The sequence below is a fragment of the Eurytemora carolleeae genome, unplaced genomic scaffold (genome assembly GCF_000591075.1).
Source record: "Eurytemora carolleeae unplaced genomic scaffold, Eaff_2.0 scaffold469, whole genome shotgun sequence".
NCBI classification, from domain to species: domain Eukaryota; kingdom Metazoa; phylum Arthropoda; class Copepoda; order Calanoida; family Temoridae; genus Eurytemora; species Eurytemora carolleeae.
In genome coordinates, this window is record NW_019396442.1 from 2,353 (window position 1) to 23,597 (window position 21,245).

General features: G+C 32.3%; 1 protein-coding gene across 1 annotated transcript; it reads left to right on the forward strand.

Annotated features, from left to right (window-relative positions):
* Positions 1–244: 244 nt before the first annotated feature.
* Positions 245–1,982, forward strand: LOC111703392 (UPF0598 protein CG30010; the record flags this gene model as incomplete). Its single annotated transcript, XM_023475320.1, is given in 3 exon segments — positions 245–309; positions 931–1,376; positions 1,770–1,982. Coding segments are annotated over 2 exon segments (124 nt in total), but the record flags the coding sequence as incomplete, so codon positions are not given.
* Between the last annotated feature and the right edge of the window lie 19,263 nt (positions 1,983–21,245).

Consider the following 21,245-nt stretch of genomic DNA (forward strand, 5'->3'; position numbering starts at 1 on the left):
CAAAAATATTGCGATCTGGATCCTAAGCACATATATCATACATACTCCTCTCGAGCGTAAAAAAAAGTTTTTTTCGAGTTCTTATGAAATTTTTAGTGAAAGTTGTGAAAATTTGATTTTGTAATAAATTCCTTATTAAAATCCATTCTTGTCTTGTTTATAATGTGTTATTTTCCCAAAAGTTTTTCAAACTTAATTAAACTAAATCAAATACATTATTTTTTTAAATGGTTAAATTTTTAAGGTTTGATAAGGGCGAAGAGAATCCCCCAACTTCTTTTATCTGGGAGAATCAAGAAATTATATTAGGTAAAAATTATTTTCTTTCTGGGAGATTATTTTAGTTTCTTTACATGCGGCTTCCAAATTGCCTTTTATTGCTTAGTTATGGTTGGTAAATTGGTAAATGATCAAGCTCGGATCATAAACGGTTTTTACGTGATATGAGGTTTTCGTTATTTGCATCTTCAAAATTGACGGAGATCGTTTTATATATGAACACGGTTTTGTTTTGGTTAAGTGGGATCCAAACCAAACAAAGGAATTGAGTTTTTGCCACAAACTCAAAATTTCGAATCTCTTTATCTTTGCAACCTGATGGTGTAAACCTTTGATATTTCAAACTCAAAATTTTTTATCTACCAGAATTAATAGTTTGAAATATCTAATGTCTACGAAATTGGCTTCCAAAGATATAGGGAGGAGAAAATCAGAGTTTGTGGCAATGACTCAATTCCTTTATATTCATTTCTGTCAACTTTACTGGTATGAATATGGAACCACATGTTTAAACACCAAGATTGATATATATGTTGGTTTTTTTATTATTGTATCTGCAGAAATGTCCCATATATCAAATACGAAATGAAAATCGTCTTTTAATTTCCATGTTTATTGAAGAAATTGACTGATAATATCATTTTTTTTTAGAAAACAAATTGCTGAATCTAATGACTAAAGAAGAACTTGGAGAAGATTTCATTTCTTAAACTTGAAGACAAATTTACAAATTTTACAAAAATAAAATGCAATGTTCACTCAGAACTCCTTAGATTTTATAGTTTGCCTAACTTGGACATTGTTGATCCACGTACAAATTATAATGAATTAAATAAAACTAAAATCATGGTATTTTTTATATTTGAATTTCGAATATTTAATGCAAAGTTAGGGTTAAAAACTTTTGAATAAAAAAATTAATTGGAATTGTTTAATAGTACATCTGTTACATCTGCTATCGGAATTCCTCAAGATCAAAAACGGAATTCCAATGGATTTTCTTTTTGTTCCTCTAGGATTAAATAGTTTCTTGATAAATTTTTGTTTTGGTCTAAACAATACGAACGTCCAACAAACCCTACCATTGAATTTGTGTGGTACAGGGTGTCCCAATAAGCATGTGAATTCAGTGACGAATACGATAAATTATTCTTTGATTTATTTTAGTGATACCTACTGAGAAAGCTGTAATCTGTAAGAGTTTTGTCTGCTATGTTCACATTTTGTTGGTTTATGTTTTGACTGCATACGGTTGAACTTAGTAATACAAAAAAATTGCAGTATACAAACTTAGTAAACTTGCCGTCTTCACTGTTCATCTTGCGGAGACATTATAGACACATTTTAACAGTCTTTTACCCTTTTCATAAAATAAACTCAAGTAGACATAATATTATGGCTTTTGAAATTAGGTATTACAATGCTAATTCATAACAATGACGATATCGAATTCGTCACTGAATTCCCATGTTTTTTGGGACACCCTATAGATAAGAATTCTCGCAACCTCTTATTTATTAGAAATCACACAACCTCGTGCGTGGGTTCATATCACCTGCGTCAGTGCATCTCCTCTAGTATTTTAACCATTTTAACACAATGTGTTATACATCTAAGATAATATTATAACACTTGCCGATTTTTATTTATGTAATTTGACTTCAACAACACATATTAGAAATCATATAAATCTTAAATATCAATTATTTTTAATTTGAAAGGAAGACTGTAGTTGAGAGGAAACATTTCGGAACATAAAAGTTAGTATACATATGGAATATGGAATATAGAGGTTTGTATACATTATGGAATATAGAAGTTGGTATACATTATAGAATAGAAAAGTTAGTACATATTATGGAAAATAGATGTTGGTATACATGGAATACAGAAGTTGGTATACTTTATGAAGTATAGAAGTTTGTATACATTATGGGATATAGAAGTTGGTATACATTATGGAATATAGAAATTGTTATACATTATTAAGTATAGAAGTCGGTATACATTATGAAGTATAGAAATCGGTATACACTAGGAATAAAGAAGTTGGTATACATTATGGAATTTAGAATTTGCTATATATCATAGAATATAGAAGTCGGTATACACTAAGTATGCACTAAGGAATTTAGAAGTTGGTATAGATTATGGGATATAGAAGTTTGTATACATTATGGGATATAGAAGTTGGTATACATTATGAAGTATAGAAGTTGGTATACATTTTGAAGTATAGAAGTTGGTATACATTATGAAGTATAGAAGTTGGTATAAATTATGGAATATAGAAGTGGGCCCCATTATGGAATAAAGAAGTTGGCATATATTATGAAACATAGAAGTAGGCATCATTATGGAATATAGAAGTGGCATTCATTATCAAACATAGAAGTTGGCATCATTATGGAATATAGAAGTTGGCATACATTATGGGATAAAGAAGCTGGTATCATTATGGAATATAGAAGTTGGTATACATTATGAAGTATAGAAGTCGGTATACATTATGGAATTTAGAAGTTGATATGCATTATGGAATTTAGAATTTGGTATACATCATAGAATATAGAAGTTAGCATACATTATGGAATAAATTATTGAAAACAAAAGTTGGTACATCTTCAGGAATATATAGTAGTACTTGATGATATCAATACAATAAAGACGACTTTTTTATTTAAGTTTTAATTGTTGACAAGCTTTTTTTGTCATACAAGTTTACAAGTAATCAAAGAGAAACATTTTTAATTGACAGCTTCTTTATGTTTCTATTTTTATGTGTATCAATAATGTGTTAAAGCTTTATATAAATCATAATTGAAATCAAAAGTCGTTTATATTGTATTGATATAATCGCCCACCACTGTAGATGATCGCACATATTATGAAATATTATTTAGAAGTTTATGAATGTAAATTTTGGATTTCGAAAACTTTTTGACGAAAGCAAGAAAATAGGGAGGATGCAAGAATGGAAAGACTGGTGGATGAATGGATGAATAAGTTGATGAATGTATAAGAGTAAGATTAATTTAGTCATGATAACCAGCCATTAGTTAGTTCCAGCCAGCCCTTGCTTTCCCATACATGCATTATACACACTATACACTCGTGGCAGATCTATCTATCCATCTATATATTCATCTATCCATTTAATAATCTTATGATATATTTGCTTAGAACTCAGCATGAAAAGATAAATATTCTGAAATGAATGAAGAAAGTATGTGTATGTGTGTTGTATAAAGGAACTATTACCAGAATTACTTAATCAAATATATTACAGTTTGTATACCTGTGTCCGTATGAGAATACATAACATATTTCTCATTCAATTTTTAATAATTTTCCCTTTCCTTTAGGTTTTGATTTATGAACATTTACATGAAGGGGGTTTAAATAAACCATGGGAATTAAGAGACGACTTCGTGATAATCTTAGGAAACTATTTCTGATTTAGTTTAGTGCATGCCTAATAGGGCACACAAATTGTAACCTGTTTGGTACGACTTTAGCTCATTCGGTTTAATAAAAATCGTTTTTTCTTAACAATTTCTTGCATAACACCATGTCAAATTTTGACCCTGAGTGAAGATATTAATTACCTTTTGGTTTGTTATCTTATAGAATAAAAGTTTTGAAAACCCAAGTTTGTACATCTGAATTGTATCACGCTGATTTAACCAGAGTTAAACTCGGATAGAAATAGATAAACTTATTGTTTTTAAACTTGAAGTTAAACTTGACTCTGACCCCTGACTACAGTTCAAGTTGAATCTTCAGCTTTTATTAATTTGGATCAGTCGCAAGTAAACAGTAAGCATAGGGAGCAATTTTGACTTGAAATGTAAATTGAATGATGAGTGGAAAAAAGATATAGGTAGAAAGTTGGATAGATCTGTGTAGTAGGTATATAGTAAACCCCTGACTGTCTGGTGTAGTCTAGTATATCCCTGTAATCCCTCCTTAGTATGTTAAGATCAGGATTACGAGGTTTATTCTAAAACTTTCAGGGGAGGGGACAGAATAGATGAGGGAGGTAGGAGTGGGGACAGAATAGAAGAGGGAGGTAGGGGGTGGGGACAGAATAGAAGAGAGGGGGTATTTGGAGGAATCTTTATCCTACTTCTACTCCACCTATAATCCAATGATCCGCAAAATTTAGACAACATACTTTACTGAAATATAAATACTTGTTCAGTGTATACCTTTTACATATTTCAGCATGCCAAATCCCCTTGTTAGCTATAGGTCCCTTGTAGCGTAAAATTATCTCCCCGTTAAAATCGATTCCTTGCTCTTTCTGATTTTATTTCAGAATATATTAAGATATCTTCATTATTCATTAATAGTTCGCAACTTTTCGCATAGTTTTGGTGTAAAAATTGTATTTTATATCTATAATTATATTGAAATTGAAATTGAAAAAAAATGTGCTTTTTTGGCGTTTTGTAATTAGCACCATTCTTTTTTTGTGTGGGGTTCGGTATTTCTATCCCATGAGTTTGCATGGTAGAGGGAAGATAATTATGTTATAAACGTTTATGGAGGAGTAGTTGTTGATTAAAGATAAATAAAGAGCACTAGACCACCCTACTAGACCCTGGTCTACTTGAATACCTTGAATACAGGCGGGATAATAGATAAATCATGTAAACAATACTTTGAACCCACTACACCATAATCAGCCTATATTCAACATAAACTTCAGGATATAATAGGAACTAGGAAACCTAAACCTTCAGGATGAAATATGAACTAGGAAACCTAAACCTCCAGGATACAATATGAACTAGGAAACTTAAACCTCCAGGATACAATATAAACTAGGAAACCTTCAGGATAAAATAGAAACTAGGAACCTTCAGGATAAAATAGGAACTAGGAAAGATCCAGGATAAAATAGGAAATTGGAAACCTAAACTTTTAGGCTACAATATGAACTATGAAACCTCCAGGGTACAATAGGAACTCGGAAACCCTCAGGGTACAATAGGAAATAGGAAATCTCCAGGATACAATAGGAGCTAGGGAACCTCCAGGATACAATAAGAACTAGGAAACCTCCAGGATACAATAGGAACTAGGAAACCTCCAGGATACAATAAGAACTAGGAAACCTCCAGGACCACAAAAAGAACTAGGAAACCTCCAGGGTACAATAGGAACTAAGAAACCTCCAGGATACAATAAGAACTAGGAAACCTCCAGGATACAATAAGAACTAGGAAACCTCCAGGATACAATAAGAACTAGGAAACCTCCAGGCCACAAAAAGAACTAGGAAACCTCCAGGGTACAATAGGAACTAAGAAACCTCCAGGGTACAATACGAACTAGGAAACCTCCAGAGTACAATAAGAACTAGGAAACCTCCAGGGTACAATAAGAACTAGGAAACCTCCAGGGTACAATAGGAACTAAGAAACCTCCAGGGTACAATAGGAACTAGGAAACCACCAGGGTACAATAAGAACTAGGAAACCTCCAGGGTACAATAGGAACTAAGAAACCTAACCCACCTTCAGAATACAGCACCCTGTAGTATAAACTTTAATCACAAAGGCACCCTGTAACCTAAACAGTTAATACTAGGACACCCTGGGGTTGAAAACAATTAATTAAAGGTTGTTTCAAGGGATGCAATTATCCTGTCTTTAGGTTTACCACACGCATACACTTATAAAATAAATGCAAAGATAGATCTAAAGATAGATAGATGTTCAGATAACAGCAAATAGATATACTAAAAGATAGATAAAGGATAGTGCGTAAATGTACAAGGGTTAGATGAAAACATCTTATTACGACTATCAAACTTGTGTTAATATAATTTAAAGGTTTAAAGGTTTAAAGGATTATATTGTGAATCAGACATACCATCTCTTAAAATATAAGGCGAAATTAAATCTAAAAGAACAGCGCCTTTAAGATTTGGTCTGACTTCTTAGTTAAATAAAGGAAAGGCTGAAACCTAAGCATTTAAGAAGTTGATCGAGACTCATAAGAGTTCTAACTGATGTTCCTGTTTCGAGAAATTGATATAATTCTTAGGTTTCAGCATATACCCCTTTCATTTTTCTTTTACAGTTTCTTAAATAAAAGAAATCGAGAGGTTATACAAAAAAAATGTTCTCATTATTTGATTAAATTCCCCTGCTCTAGAGGGGGACCGGGACCTGGGGGTGTTTCCAAAGATTTGTATATAATGACAAATAGAGACATTTCCCCAGAGGGATTATAGATAGATAGATAGACAGGAAAGTCCCAAGGGGCTTTAAGGATGTCTTCATCTAGAGTGGATTAAGATAGATAACAATAGAGATAGACAGGTTAGTTAGAAATAGATGAGATAGTATGGTTAGTTTAAAGAAACAAGATACGTAGTTAGATGAGACAGGATGGCTAGTTAGAAGAGACAGGATGGCTAGTTAGAAGAGACAGGATGGCTAGTTAGAAGAGACAGGATGCTTAGTAAGAAGAGACAGGATAGTTAGTTAGAAGAGACAGGATGGTTAGTTAGAAGAGAAAGGATGGTTAGTTAGAAGAGACAGGATGGTTAGTTAGAAGAGAAAGGATGGGTATTTAGAAGAGACAGGATTGCTAGTTAGAAGAGACAGGATGCTAAGTTAGAAGAGACAGGATGGCTAGTTAGAAGAAACAGAATGGTTAGTTAGAAGAGACAGGATGCTTAGTTAGAAGAGACAGGATGGTTAGTTAGAAGAGACAGGATGGTTAGTTCGAAGAGACAGGATGGTTAGTTAGAAGAGACAGGATGGTTAGTTAGAAGAGACAGGATGGTTAGTTAGTAGAGACAGGATGGCTAGTTAGAAGAAACAGTATGCTTAGTTAGAAGAGACAGGATGGTTAGTTAGAAGAGACAGGATGGTTAGTTAGAAAAGACAGGATGGTTAGTTAGAAGAGACAGGATGGTTAGTTAGTAGAGATAGGATGGTTAGTTAGATGAGACAGGATGGCTAAGTAGAAGAGACAGGATAGTTAGTTAGAAGAGACTGGTTAGCTATAAAAGACAGGATAGTTAGTTAGAAGGGACAGGATGGTTAGTTAGAAGGGACAGGATAGTTAGTTAGAAGGGACAGGATGGTTAGTTAGAAGGGACAGGATGGTTAGTTAGAAGGGACAGGATGGTTAGTTAGAAGAGACAGGATAGTTTGTTAGAAGGGACAGGATGGTTAGTTAGAAGAGACAGGATGGTTAGTTAGAAGGGACAGGATGGTTAGTTAGAAGAGACAGGATGGATAGTTAGAAGAGACAGGATGGATAGTTAGAAGAGACAGGATAATAGTTAGAAGAGATAGGATAATTGGTTAAAAGGGACAGTTGAAAAAAAAGTAGAAAAGGTGAAGAAACGTATGTCTAATGTCTATTGAAATTCGAATAGTAGTGTTATGCTAATCGGTATTCTCCAATTTAAAAAGATTTAATTTTTGATGATTTCAAATCTTCAAACTGACAAATTAACAAGTAGATATATATTTATTAATTTGATGGAAAGACATTACAAAGAAAGAGCACTTTAAAAAATTTAAAATGTCTGATAGAATTTCTCTTGACAAGCTAAAGCAATTTTTTATAATGGGTAAATGTGAAAAGATTTGTGACTTTTTTCTGTTCAATGTTTATATAATAAAGTTATTTTTATTTGTTGAAATATCAAACTATATCTTTGAATATTTTAATGAATATGAGAACAACGTTTATACTGTTCAAGAGCAAAGCTTTAACCATTTATTTAAGCTATCCCTGCAGAATATGACCATCTCAGGATATCGAAGAGGATTTAAATCAAATTGAAAGTCTGGATAGTTATGATTTCAGAAAAAAATTAAATCTAGAACATACATATACCGTGTATTGCATATTGTACATATAAAGACATATACGATAGATAGATAGATAGGATGAGGGGGTGGTCTGTCTCCTATCTGAGCATAATTAAGTGTCATGTAGGGATCATTGAAACTATGCACACAGAAATTATTTCCTCCCTCTCCATTACCCCCAGGGGGTGTGGGGTATTTTGTAGATTATTCTTAAAAAAAACATCTTGTTTATATAAAACCTACTGCAATACGTAAAAACATTATATTCATATACGATGAGCAAAAGATAGATAGATAGATAGATAGATAGATATATAGATAGATAGATAGAAAGATAGATAGAAAGATAGATTAGACGAGCGAATATATAGGTAGATATATAAGAAGGTAGATAGATAGATAGATAGATAGATAGATAGATATATAGATAGATAGATAGATAGATGAAAAGATAGATAGATAGATAGATAGATAGATTTATAGATTTATAGATAGATAGATAGATAGATAGATAGGTAGATAGATAGATAGATAGATAGATAGATACTATCCATCAGTATACACCTACCTTTCTAACTATCCCTCAGTATAAATATACACCTACCTTTCTTAATCATCAGTAGACTCATACCTTTCTGACTATTATTATGCAGTATACATCTACCTCTCTAACTATCTACAAGTATACGCCTACCTTTCTCAGTATACACCTACCTTTCTTACTCTCCATCAGTTTAAACATCTTCATACGGTAAGTTGTTAACCCCCCTCCCTTCCCCTCCCATCCCCCCTCCCCCTCTTTTATTGATTTATCCCTGCTAACCTTTAACTTGACTGCTTTACAAGGGACATAGACACTAGACACTTGATAATATACATTATATAATAGACACTAGAAACTTGATACAAGACATTATTTAATAGACACTAGAAACTTGATACAAGACATTATATAATAGACACTAGAAGCTTGATACAAGACATTATATAATAGACACTAGGAACCTGTTACAAGACATTATATAATAGACACTAGAAACTTGATACAAGACATTATATAATAGACACTAGAAACTTGATACAAGACATTATATAATAGACACTAGAAACTTGATACAAGACATTATATAATAGACACTAGAAACTTGATACAAGACATTATGTAACAGACACTAGATACATGATACTAGACATTATATAATAGACACTAGACACTTGATACTATACATTATATAATAGACACTAGATACATGATACTAGACATTACATAATAGACACTAGACACTTGATAATATACATTATATAATAGACACTAGGAACTTGATACAAGACATTACATAATAGACACTAGAAACTTGATACTAGACATTATATAATAGACACTAGACACTTGATACAAGACATTATATAATAGACACTAGACACTTGATACTATACATTATATAATAGACACTAGGAACTTGATACAAGACATTATATAATAGACACTAGGAACTTGATACAAGACATTATATAATAGACACTAGACACTTGATACTAGACATTACATAATAGACACTAGACACTTGATACTATACATCATATAATAGACACTAGACACTTGATACTAGACATTTTTTATAAGACACTTGATAGATACTATCACTTAAAACTAGACATTATAAAATAGACACTAGACCCTTGATACTAGACATTTTATAAAAGACACCAGACACTTAATTAAATACTAGACATTGTATACCAGACACGAGACACAATACAGGGAGGATTAGACAGACTAATGAAAATGGACATTATACTTTAAATCTTTTAGACACTATTCCATTAGACAATAAACACATTGACTGCTGGATATTACTCAATTGAAACTCAAAAATAGAAGATGAAAAAACAGTGTTCTAAACACTATATCCCCTGCCTTTGTTTGTTAAAAAATGGATAGAAATTTGCCCACTATATTCTGTATTGTGTGTGTGAAGTGAAGGCTGGGAAAACAACAGATTTTATCAATTTCATAAACCAAGATCTGAACAAGGTTGAATATGAACCCTGTCTTTGCTAAGTCTTAAAATATAAAATAATATTTAATGCAACAAAAAGAACTGCAATTAATCTTCCAAAAGTTACAAGGGCGTCATTAAAGTTTCATTTTTAGCGGGTAACCATGGTAACCATCTAATCCTAGTGGAATCGCAAACAATGGTGATATCTAAATATCTATCTGCTTGTCTAGCTATATATTTTCTACCTTTCTATCTATCTATCTATCTATCTATCTATCGATCTATCTATCGATCTATCTATCTATCTATCTATCTATCTATCTATCTTTCTATCTATCTATCTATCTATCTGCTTGTCTACATAAATATTTTTTTATCTATCTATCTATCTATCTATCTATCTATCTATCTGCTTGTCTACATAAATATTTTTCTATCTATCTATCTATCTATCTATCTATTTATCTTTCCATATTCCCCAATCCTCTGGCTCGTGTTAAAATCCCATTATTAGATTTGTAATCTACAGAAAGCATCCGATTCAGGATTCTGTAAACAAACATACCCTTACACTACCCTTACACTACCCATACACTACCCTTACACTCCATACACTACCCTTACACTACCCCTACACTACCCTTACACTCCATACACTACGCTTACACTACCCTTACACTACCCTTACACTCCATACACTACCCTTACACTACCCTTACACTCCATACACTACCCTTACACTACCCTTACACTACCCTTACACTACCCTTACACTACCCTTACACTCCATACACTACCCTTACACTACCCTTACACTACCGTTACACTCCATACACTACCCTTACACTACCCTTACACTCCATACACTACCCTTACACTACCCTTACACTACCCTTACACTATTCTTACACTACCCTTACACTACCCTAACACTCCATACACTACCCTTACACTCCATACACTATCCTTACACTACCCTTACACTACCGTTACACTCCATACACTACCCTTACACTCCATACACTATCCTTACACTACCCTTACACTACCGTTACACTCCATACACTACCCTTACACTCCATACACTACCCTTACACTACCCTTACACCACCCTTACACTCCATACACTACCCTTACACCACCCTGACACTCCCCTTACACTACCCTTACGCAACCATTATACTCAATACACTACCCTAACACTCCACTTACACTTTAGCCACTCCCTTTTCCACTCCCATACACTCCCTTCCTCCCATACACTTTCTCCCATATACTCTCTCCCATACACTCCCTCTTATCCACTCTAACATACACCCCCCTTCCTTAAACTACATAAACTCCCCATCCTTAAACTCTAAACACTTTTTCTGTTTTGAACATTTTTATATATATTTATGTATACCTGACAAATGTTTATCTATCTATCTATCTAAATGTCTGTCTGTCTATCTGTCTAGCCAATGTAGTATTACATTGCTTGAGCCTACAGGACTTGATGGCGCCAAATGAAATATATTTTTGGATAATTTATAATTCAAAGATAGATAGATAGATAGATGAAAAGATAGAAAAATTGATATGCATAAATAGATAGATAGATAGATAGATAGATAGATATCATATACCTGACTTGGGGTAACAACTATAGGCTAAAAGCTGACCCATAGCTGAAATTGCTTAGTAGACCTGCATATTGGACAGAATATAATGCCGACCACGCTTTCAAATTTGAATCACCGATCCTTCGTTAATCTTTAAAGGGAGTGACCGGCCATGAAAGGTAGTTGAACTGAGTATGAAGTGTTTTGGAAAACTTTTTAAAGATCTGTAAATCCTGAGTTTGAGGGCAAATTCGACGTTCAAAACTCCTACTTTGGGGGTGGATACGTTTTCAGAATTAGTTTTTTTTAAATTATTTAATTTACATAGCCGGTCACTCCCTTTAACTTTGAACCCGTTCAAATTGAAACCGGCAGTAGGTAGTTCAGCGACGTTGCTCAAATTTATTTAATTCGGTCCATGTAATCATAATATCTAACTCAGCCTGGAGAAAATGTGAAATTAATCGTACTTGATTGTCTTATTAGCAAACAGTTTTCTCACAAAATAACTTATTCTAGTTCTCTTTATATATCTAAAACGTGATAAAAATCTTATTGTGAATTTTCTACAGGTTTGTAACTAAATTTGACGCAATTTACTCTGTTCAATTGAACCAAATGTAAATATATAGCTATAAAATTCAAAAAACCTTGAAAGCACATCTACAATAAATATCGGCATCCATGGAATGAGATTTCTAGCTTAAAGTAATATGATGTGGAGAAACCTAAACTTTGTACCATATCTTCAAATTTTGTTCCTGTTCCCTCATTCTCTTATATGTCGTTCAGCAACTTGTCTTTTCTTCATTTTTTCTTCTATGCCCCCCCCCCCTTCTTACTTACAGTTTCTACAACAGATATAGTAGCTACAGTAGGACACTCAACTGTCAAAACACACTTTACTCTTGACAAACAACAAAATTTCAGATTTTAAAAATTTCAGTTTTTTATAAAAATTGTTTATTTTAATTTGATTTATACTTTGTAATTATTGATTTTGCTCAAAATATTATGTTTTCCACAAAGTACTTATTTATCCCTGAAATTTGAGGAAATCCAGACTTTAGGGAGCAATTTAGACAAAATTTATCATTTTTAAAAATTACTCAAAATTTGGGGGAAAACTTTAGAATTTCCATTTCCGTCATTTTAAACTTAACGGAAATAATACTTTCTTACAGTTTATTGTACAGGTAAAATGAAATAGTTCTTTTTTAAAGACTCGTCAGAAAAATAAATGCTCTAATTGAACGGAACAACTAAACAAAATCAAGACTTTTGAAATGCCTCAGAAAAAAGGTTGGTAGGGTAAAGGGTAATATAAGTAAAATGAAATAAGAAAAATAATTATTCTAACTTTTTTCATTGAAAACATTTTGAGTTTTCTGGATCTACTTGTATAAATTCCAATTGGTTTATTTTTTCCCTTTTTAAACCTTATCAAGCGTCAAGTTATGATAAAAAAGAAGTCCTATGAACATGAACCATAGCTTTTTTGTTGTGTTCTAGTGTACAGTACAGAACCATTTTATTTAATAGGTTGATTTTAAACCCAGCTAAATCTATAAATCTAATTCCTTTATTAACACGTCAAATTTAGATTAACTTATCTGTTCCACAGTTTTTTGGGTCTCACTGTTTTATAATTTATCTGCACCTTATTAAGGAAAATCTTTAAGTTATGATATTATGTCACATATATTGTTCAACAATATCTTCTAAACCTTTAATAGATTATACAATATAGATATATAGTTTTTATACTATACATATGAAACCAAACTAAAAAAGTCGTTTTCTTTCCACCCCAATATTTTTCTATCAACCTATCTAACCACTCTATATCTATCTACCTATCTAACCACTCTATATCTATCTACCTATCTAACCACTCTTTATCTATCTACCTATCTAACCACACTTTATCTATCTACCTATCTAACCACTCTCTATCTATCTACCTATCTAACCACTCTTTATCTATCTACCTATCTAACCACTTTTTATCTATCTACCTATCTAACCACTTATTATCTATCTACCTATCTAACCACTCTTTATCTATCTACCTATCTAACCACTCTTTATCTACCTACCTATCTAACTACTCTCTATCTTTCTATCTATCTAACCAAACTCTATCTATCTACATATCTAACTACTCTCTATTTATCTACCTATATAACCACTCTCTGTTCTATTTACGTATAAAATTAATCTCTATCCATCTATACTTATCTTACCAATCATATGTCCATCAACCTATCTAGCCACTCTCTATCTATCTTCCTTACTAACCACTCTATCTATCTACCTATCTAACCACTATCTATTATTTACCATATCTAACAACCCCTATCTTTCTACCTTTCTAACAACTCTCTATCTATCTACCTATCTAACAACTCCCTATCTATCTACCTATCTAACCCCTCTATATCTATCTACCTATCTAACCACTCTATATCTATCTACCTATCTAACCACTCTCTATATCTTATCTGTTCCACAGTTTTTGGGTCTCACTGTTTTATAATTTATCTGCACCTTATTAAGGAAAATCTTTAAGTTATGATATTATGTCACATATATTGTTCAACAATATCTTCTAAACCTTTAATAGATTATACATATATAGCTTTTATACTATACATATAAACCAAACTAAAGAAGTCGCTTTCTTTCCATCCCAATATTTTTTCTATCAACCTATCTAACCACTCTATATCTATCTACCTATCTAACCACTCTATATCTATCTACCTATCTAACCACTCTTTATCTATCAACCTATCTAACCACTCTCCATCTATCTACCTATCCAACCACTTTCTATCTATCTACCAATCAAACCACTCTATATCTATCAACCTAATTAACCACTCTCTATCTATCAACCTAATTAACCACTCTCTATCTATCTACCTATCTAACCACTCTCTATTTATCTACCTATCTAACCACTCTTTATCTATCTACCAATCAAACCACTCTCTATCTATCAACCTAATTAACCACTCTCTATCAATCAACCTAATTAACCACACTCTATCTATCTACATATCTTACCACTCTCTATCTATCTACCTAATTAACCACTCTCTATCTATCTACCTATCTAACCACTCTCTATCTATCTACCTAATTAACCACTCTCTATCTATCTACTTAATTAACCACTCTCTATCTATCAACCTCATTAACCACTCTTTATCTATCAACCTATCTAACCACTCTATCTAGCTACCTATCTAACCACTCTCTATCTATCAACCTAACTAACCACTCTCTATCTATCAACCTAACTAACCACTCTCTATCTATCTACCTATCTAACCACTCTCTATCTTTCTATCTATCTAACCAAAGGCTATCTATCTACCCATCTAACCACTCTCTATCTATCTACCTAATTAACCACTCTCTATCTTTCTATCTATCTAACCAAACTCTATCTATCTACCTATCTAACCACTCTCTATCTATCTACCTTATTAACCACTCTCTATCCATCTACTTAATTAACCACTCTCTATCTATCTACCTATCTAATCACTCTCTGTTCTATTTACGTATAAAATTAATGTCTATCCATCTATACTTATCTTACCAATCATATGTCTATCAACCTATCTAGCCACTCTCTATCTATCTTCCTTAATAACCACTCTATCTATCTACCTATCTAACCACTATCTATTATTTACCATATCTAACAACCCCTATCTTTCTACCTTTCTAACAACTCTCTGTATATCAAACAATCTAACCCCTCTCTCTGTCTCATCTACCAATCTAACCAATCTATATCTATCTATCTATCATACCACTCTCTATCTATATACCAATCTAACAACTCCCTATCTATCTACCTATCTAACCACTCTATATCTATCAACCTATTTAACCACTCTATATCCATCTACCTGTATAACCACTCTCTATATTTCTACCTATCTAACCACTCTTTATCTATCTACCTATCTAACCACTCTATATATATCTACCTATCTAACCACTCTATATCTATCTTCCTATCTAACCACTCTCTATCTATCTACCTTCCTAACCACTCTCTATCTATCTACCTATCTAACAACTCCCTATCTATCTACCTATCTATCTATTAATGTTTAATACAAAGAACAAACAAAGCAGCATATTCCATAAATTTCCAGAGCGCGGCTCTTTTCAACACGATAATTTATCCTTTATCATTGATAGCCATGGGGCCGGGAGTGCAGGGGTGAAGGAAAAAGAAGGGAAAGAAGGGAAGGATTGTAAGGAAGGGAAGGAAGGGACACAAGGGAAGGAAGGGAAGGAAGGGAAGGAAGGGAAGGAAGGAAAGGAAGGAAAGGAAGAAAAGGAAGAAAAGAAAGTAAAGAAGGAAAGGAGACTCTGATGACTGCTCGCCGCTATCCCAAAAATATCCCTCCAATGAATGGATCCCATTTCCGAACAGTAAGAGCTCGTCGACCAATGAGAGGCCTAGGTCTGGGAAAATTCAACCAATAGAAACACTTTATACTGCAGGTGAACTAAAGAATAATGTGACATGAAAACTATAACTATAATTCTCCAAGTTGAACCAAGGGAATATAAAATACTTAATTGGAATATAATGAACCTTTTCTGGAGCGAAGGTTTAAACTCTAGGAATAGGTTTTGCACTAGGGCTGGAAACATATATTATAGAAAGACAAGTTCAGGTTTTGGAAAAAAAAATATTTGAAAGATGGGCACAGAATACGTGCTTAATTGTATACGTAATTGTACACATAATTAAAAGAAAATAGGTACAGACATTCGAATTTAAAAGATTATAAATATCTGAAAGATATAGGTACAAATATCATGAAGAAAGGTAAAAATATCTGGAAGAAAGGTACAAATATCTGGAAGATTGGTACAAATATCTGGAAGGGAAAGGTACAAATATCTGGAAGGGAAAGGTACAAATATCAGGAAGAATGGTACAGATATCTGAAAGAATGGCACAGATATCTGAAAAAAGGTACAAATATCTTGAAGGCAGGTACTGATATCTGGAAGAAAGGTACAGATATCTTGGAAAATGGCACAGCTATCAGAGAAAAGGTACTACTATCTTAAAGAAAGGTACAAATATCTGGAAGAAAATTAGAGATATCTTGAAGAATGGTACAGATATCTGAAAGAAAGGTACAGATATCTGGAAGAAAGGTACAGATAAATTGGAGAATGGCACAGATATCTGAGAAAAGGTACTAATATCTTAAAGAAAGGTACAAATATCTGGAAGAAGGGTAGAGATATCTTGAAGAATGGTACATATACCTCGAAGAAAGGAACAAATAACTGGAAGTAGGGTTCAGATATCTGGAAGAAAGTTACAGATATCTGAAAGAAAGGTACATATATCTGGAAGAAAGTTACAGATATCTGGAAGAAAGGTACAGATATCTGGAAGAAAGGTACAGATATCTGGTAGAAAGTTACAGATATCTGGAAGAAAGGTACTTATATCAGGTAGAAAGTTACAGATATCTGGAAGAAAGGTACAAATAACTGGAAGAAGGGTAGAGATATCGAAAGAAAGGTACAAATATTTGGAAGAAAGGTACATATATCTGGAAGAAATTTACATATATCTGGAAGAAAGGTACAGATAGTTGAAAGAAAGGAACAGATATCTGAAAGTAGGGTACATATATCTGGAAGATAGGTAAAGATATCTGGAAGATAGGTACAGAGTTCTCGAAGAAAGGTACAGATAGCTGGAAGAATGGTACAGATATCTGGAAGAATTGTACAGATATCTAGAAGAAGGGTACAGATATCTGGAAAATAGGTACAGATATCTGGAAGATAGATATAGATAGATAGATAGATAGATAGATAGATAGATAGATAGATAGATAGATAGATAGATAGATAGATAGAAGAGGGTTTCAGAAGAGATAATTAGATTTTAAAATCGATGGAAGGATGCTCATACACACACATACAACGTATTCGAGGGATACTAAATATATCCTGGAATATATCTATCTATCTATCTATCTATCTATCTATCTATCTATCTATCTATCTATCTATCTATCTATCTATCTATCTATCTATCTATCTATCCGTCTATTTATCTATCTATATAGCTATCTATTAATCTATCTATGTATCTCTATCTCTATATCCAGTGAGTCTAAGTCACTCAAATCCCTTCATTTCACGCAGTCTGACCACCCTAGAAATTTAACCTTCTATATATAGCTTACTATCTTGCATACCATTTCTTGAAATATTTATACAGTGATAACCAGAATAAAAACAGGCTCTTTAACAAAATTTGTCTCTAAAAGTGTTTTAATTAAAAATTTTCCGAATACATTTTCAGAAAAGTAACATATTTAAATTTAAAAATGAGAAAGTATTTATTTAAAGAACGTTTCTCATTGTAATTACTATCCCTGTCACCAGAATTTCCCTAGAAGAGGTTGGTTCATTTAGTTTTGTTTTATATAGTCTGTATACGTGTAGTGTGTACTGTACTGCTTGCTCTAGCTCCTTGAAAGTCGACCCGGCACTTTAAATAAACCGGAGTTTACAGTGCTGCGACATGTTCACTGTCACTCTATCTATATGTCTATATGTTTTGTTCTCTCTAGATTAACCAACCACCTGAATGTATTGGACCATGAAACTGATTAATTACAATTTAACTATAAAAGCTGATTTTGAATGAGGGCGGAGCATTACATTACAAATGTTGAATGAGGGCGGAAGGTTGCATTACAAATGTTGAATGAGGGCGGATGGTTGAATTACAAATGTTGAATGAGGGTGAAGGGTTGCATTACAAGTGTTAAATAAGGGAGCAAGGTTGAATTAAAAATGTTGAATGAGGGTGAAGGTTACGTTACGCCTATTGAATGAGGTCGGAGGGTTATGTTACACCTGTTGAATCAGGGTGGAGGATTTCATTTCAAATGTTGAAGGAAATGGAAGGTTGCATTAGAGATATTGAATGAGGGTGGAAGGTTGCATTAAAGATGTTGAATGAGGGTGGAAGGTTGCATTTCAGATGTTTAATGAGGGTGGAAGGTTGCATTAGAGATATGGAATGAGGGCGCAGGGTTGCATTAGAGATATTGAATGAGGGTGGATGGTTGCATTAGATATATTGAATGATGATTGAGGGTTGCATTAAATATATTGAATTAGGGTGGAGGGTTGCAATTAAAAGTATTGAATGGGGACAGAGGATTTTGGGAAGGGCGGATCGTCGCATTAAAGATATAGAAAGTAGGCGGATGTCCGCATTTAAGAAGTTGAAAGATAGAATATTATTTAACTTCCTCTCATTAATCCTTATTAAATCTATTCCCTGAACAACTCATGCAGATATATTTAAATATTTTCTAATATTCGGTTCCTTTATATAAACATTCCGTAATTACTAGAAGCTCATTCATCAATTCATTTACTCATCCTTCCTTTCATTCATTAATTCATTTATTCAGCCTTCCCTCCTTGCATTCATAAATTCATTTATTCATCCTTCCTTTCATTCATTAATTCATTTATTCACTTTCCCTCCTTTCACTCATCAATTCATTAATTAGTTCATTTATTCGTCAATTTTTTCAATCTTCCTTTCATTCATTCCTTCTTTTCTTTCATTCATCCTTTCATTTATTCTTCCGTCCCTTCATCCATCCATTCATTTTTCTCATATTTATTGTTTCGTTTATTCTCACTTTTTTATCCATAAAGTCATTTATTCATCAATCTATTCATTCTTCATTGCTTTTATTTATTCATCAATATATTTATTCTTCATTTCGTTTATTTATTCATCAATATATTTATCTTTTCTTTCCTTTTATTTATTCATCAATATATTCATTCTTCATTTTGTTTATTTATTTATCAATATATCTATTCTTCAATTCTTTTTTTATTCATCAATATATTTATTCTTTATATTTCTTTTATTTATTCATCAATATATTTATTCTTCATTTCTTTTATTTATTCATCAATATATTTATTCTTCATTTCTTTTATTTATTCATCAATATATTTATTCTTTATATTTCTTTTATTTATTCATCAATATATTTATTCTTCATTTCTTTTATTTATTCATCAATATATTTATTCTTCATTTCTTTTATTTATTCATCAATATATTCATTCTTTCTTTCTTTTCCTTTAATCCTTATTTTTATTTGTTTATCCTTTCATCCTTTCATTCTTTTTTCAAGTATGCATCAATCTTAATTTTTTTTTATCAATACATTCTTCTTTATTTATCTATACATTCTTCTTTTATACATCAAATTAATTATTGATTAGCGTATTCATCCTGTTTTGATGGAAGAATTCATATTTCATCGTATATACACTTCTATAATGTATGGTTTGGAGGAGGGGAATGGAATCTTATGTTCTAAATCTCCCCATGACTATTTGTTAATGAATTCTATACTCCTCGTAAACTATGTAATTATGAGCATAATTTCAGGTTACTCAACAATATAGACAGATAGACAGTAATATGGATAGATAGATAATTTAAATAATAGATAGATAGATAGATGATTGATTTGAGCCCATTCAACAGAGCTCCTTAATGACAGAAACGATTGTATAGATTCAACCGGGGGGCAAACCATAGATAAATATTAGATAGATAGATAGATAGATAGATAGATAGATAGATAGATAGATAGATAGATAGATAGATAGATAGATAGATAGATAGATAGATAGAGGAGTAGTTTCATAAATAGAGAAGTAGTATCAGAGATAGTGTAGTAGTTTCATAGAGTGTAATAGTTTCATAGTTAGAGTTGTAATCTCATAGATATGGTAGTAGTTTCATAGATAGTGTAGTAGTTTCATATATAGTGTAGTAGTTTCATAGATAGTGTAGCAGTTTCATAGATAGAGAAGTAGTTTCACAGATAGGGTAGTAGTTTCATGGATAGTGTAGTAATTTCATAGATAGAGAAGTAGTTTCATATAAAGTGTAGTAGTTTCATAGATAGTGTAGTAATTTCATAGATAGAGAAGTAGTTTCACAGATAGGGTAGTAGTTTCATGGATAGGGTAGTATTTTCATAGATATGGTAGTAGTTTCATAGATAGTGTAGTGGTTTCATAGATAAAGAAGAAGTTTCATAAATAGAGAAAAATAATGGAAAACTTGTATGTTTTTTACTTATCAGAGAAGTAGTTTCTAGATAGCGAAGAAGGTATGGCAGTAGTTTCATAGATAGAGTAGTGGTTTCTAAGATAGTAGATTTTTATGAATGTTTCAATATATTTAAAATATGATTCATTTTTTATTCATTCTTTAGTTAAAATGACAGAGATTTGTTTGACAGCATATTGAAATTTATTTAGTAAAAATTAATATTTTCCTAAAATTAAAATGTTTAAAAATATTATATATTGATGTTAAATTCTGAAACCTAACACCACTTCTAAACTTGTAAAGATTGAAGATGGGGAGGATTGGGGGG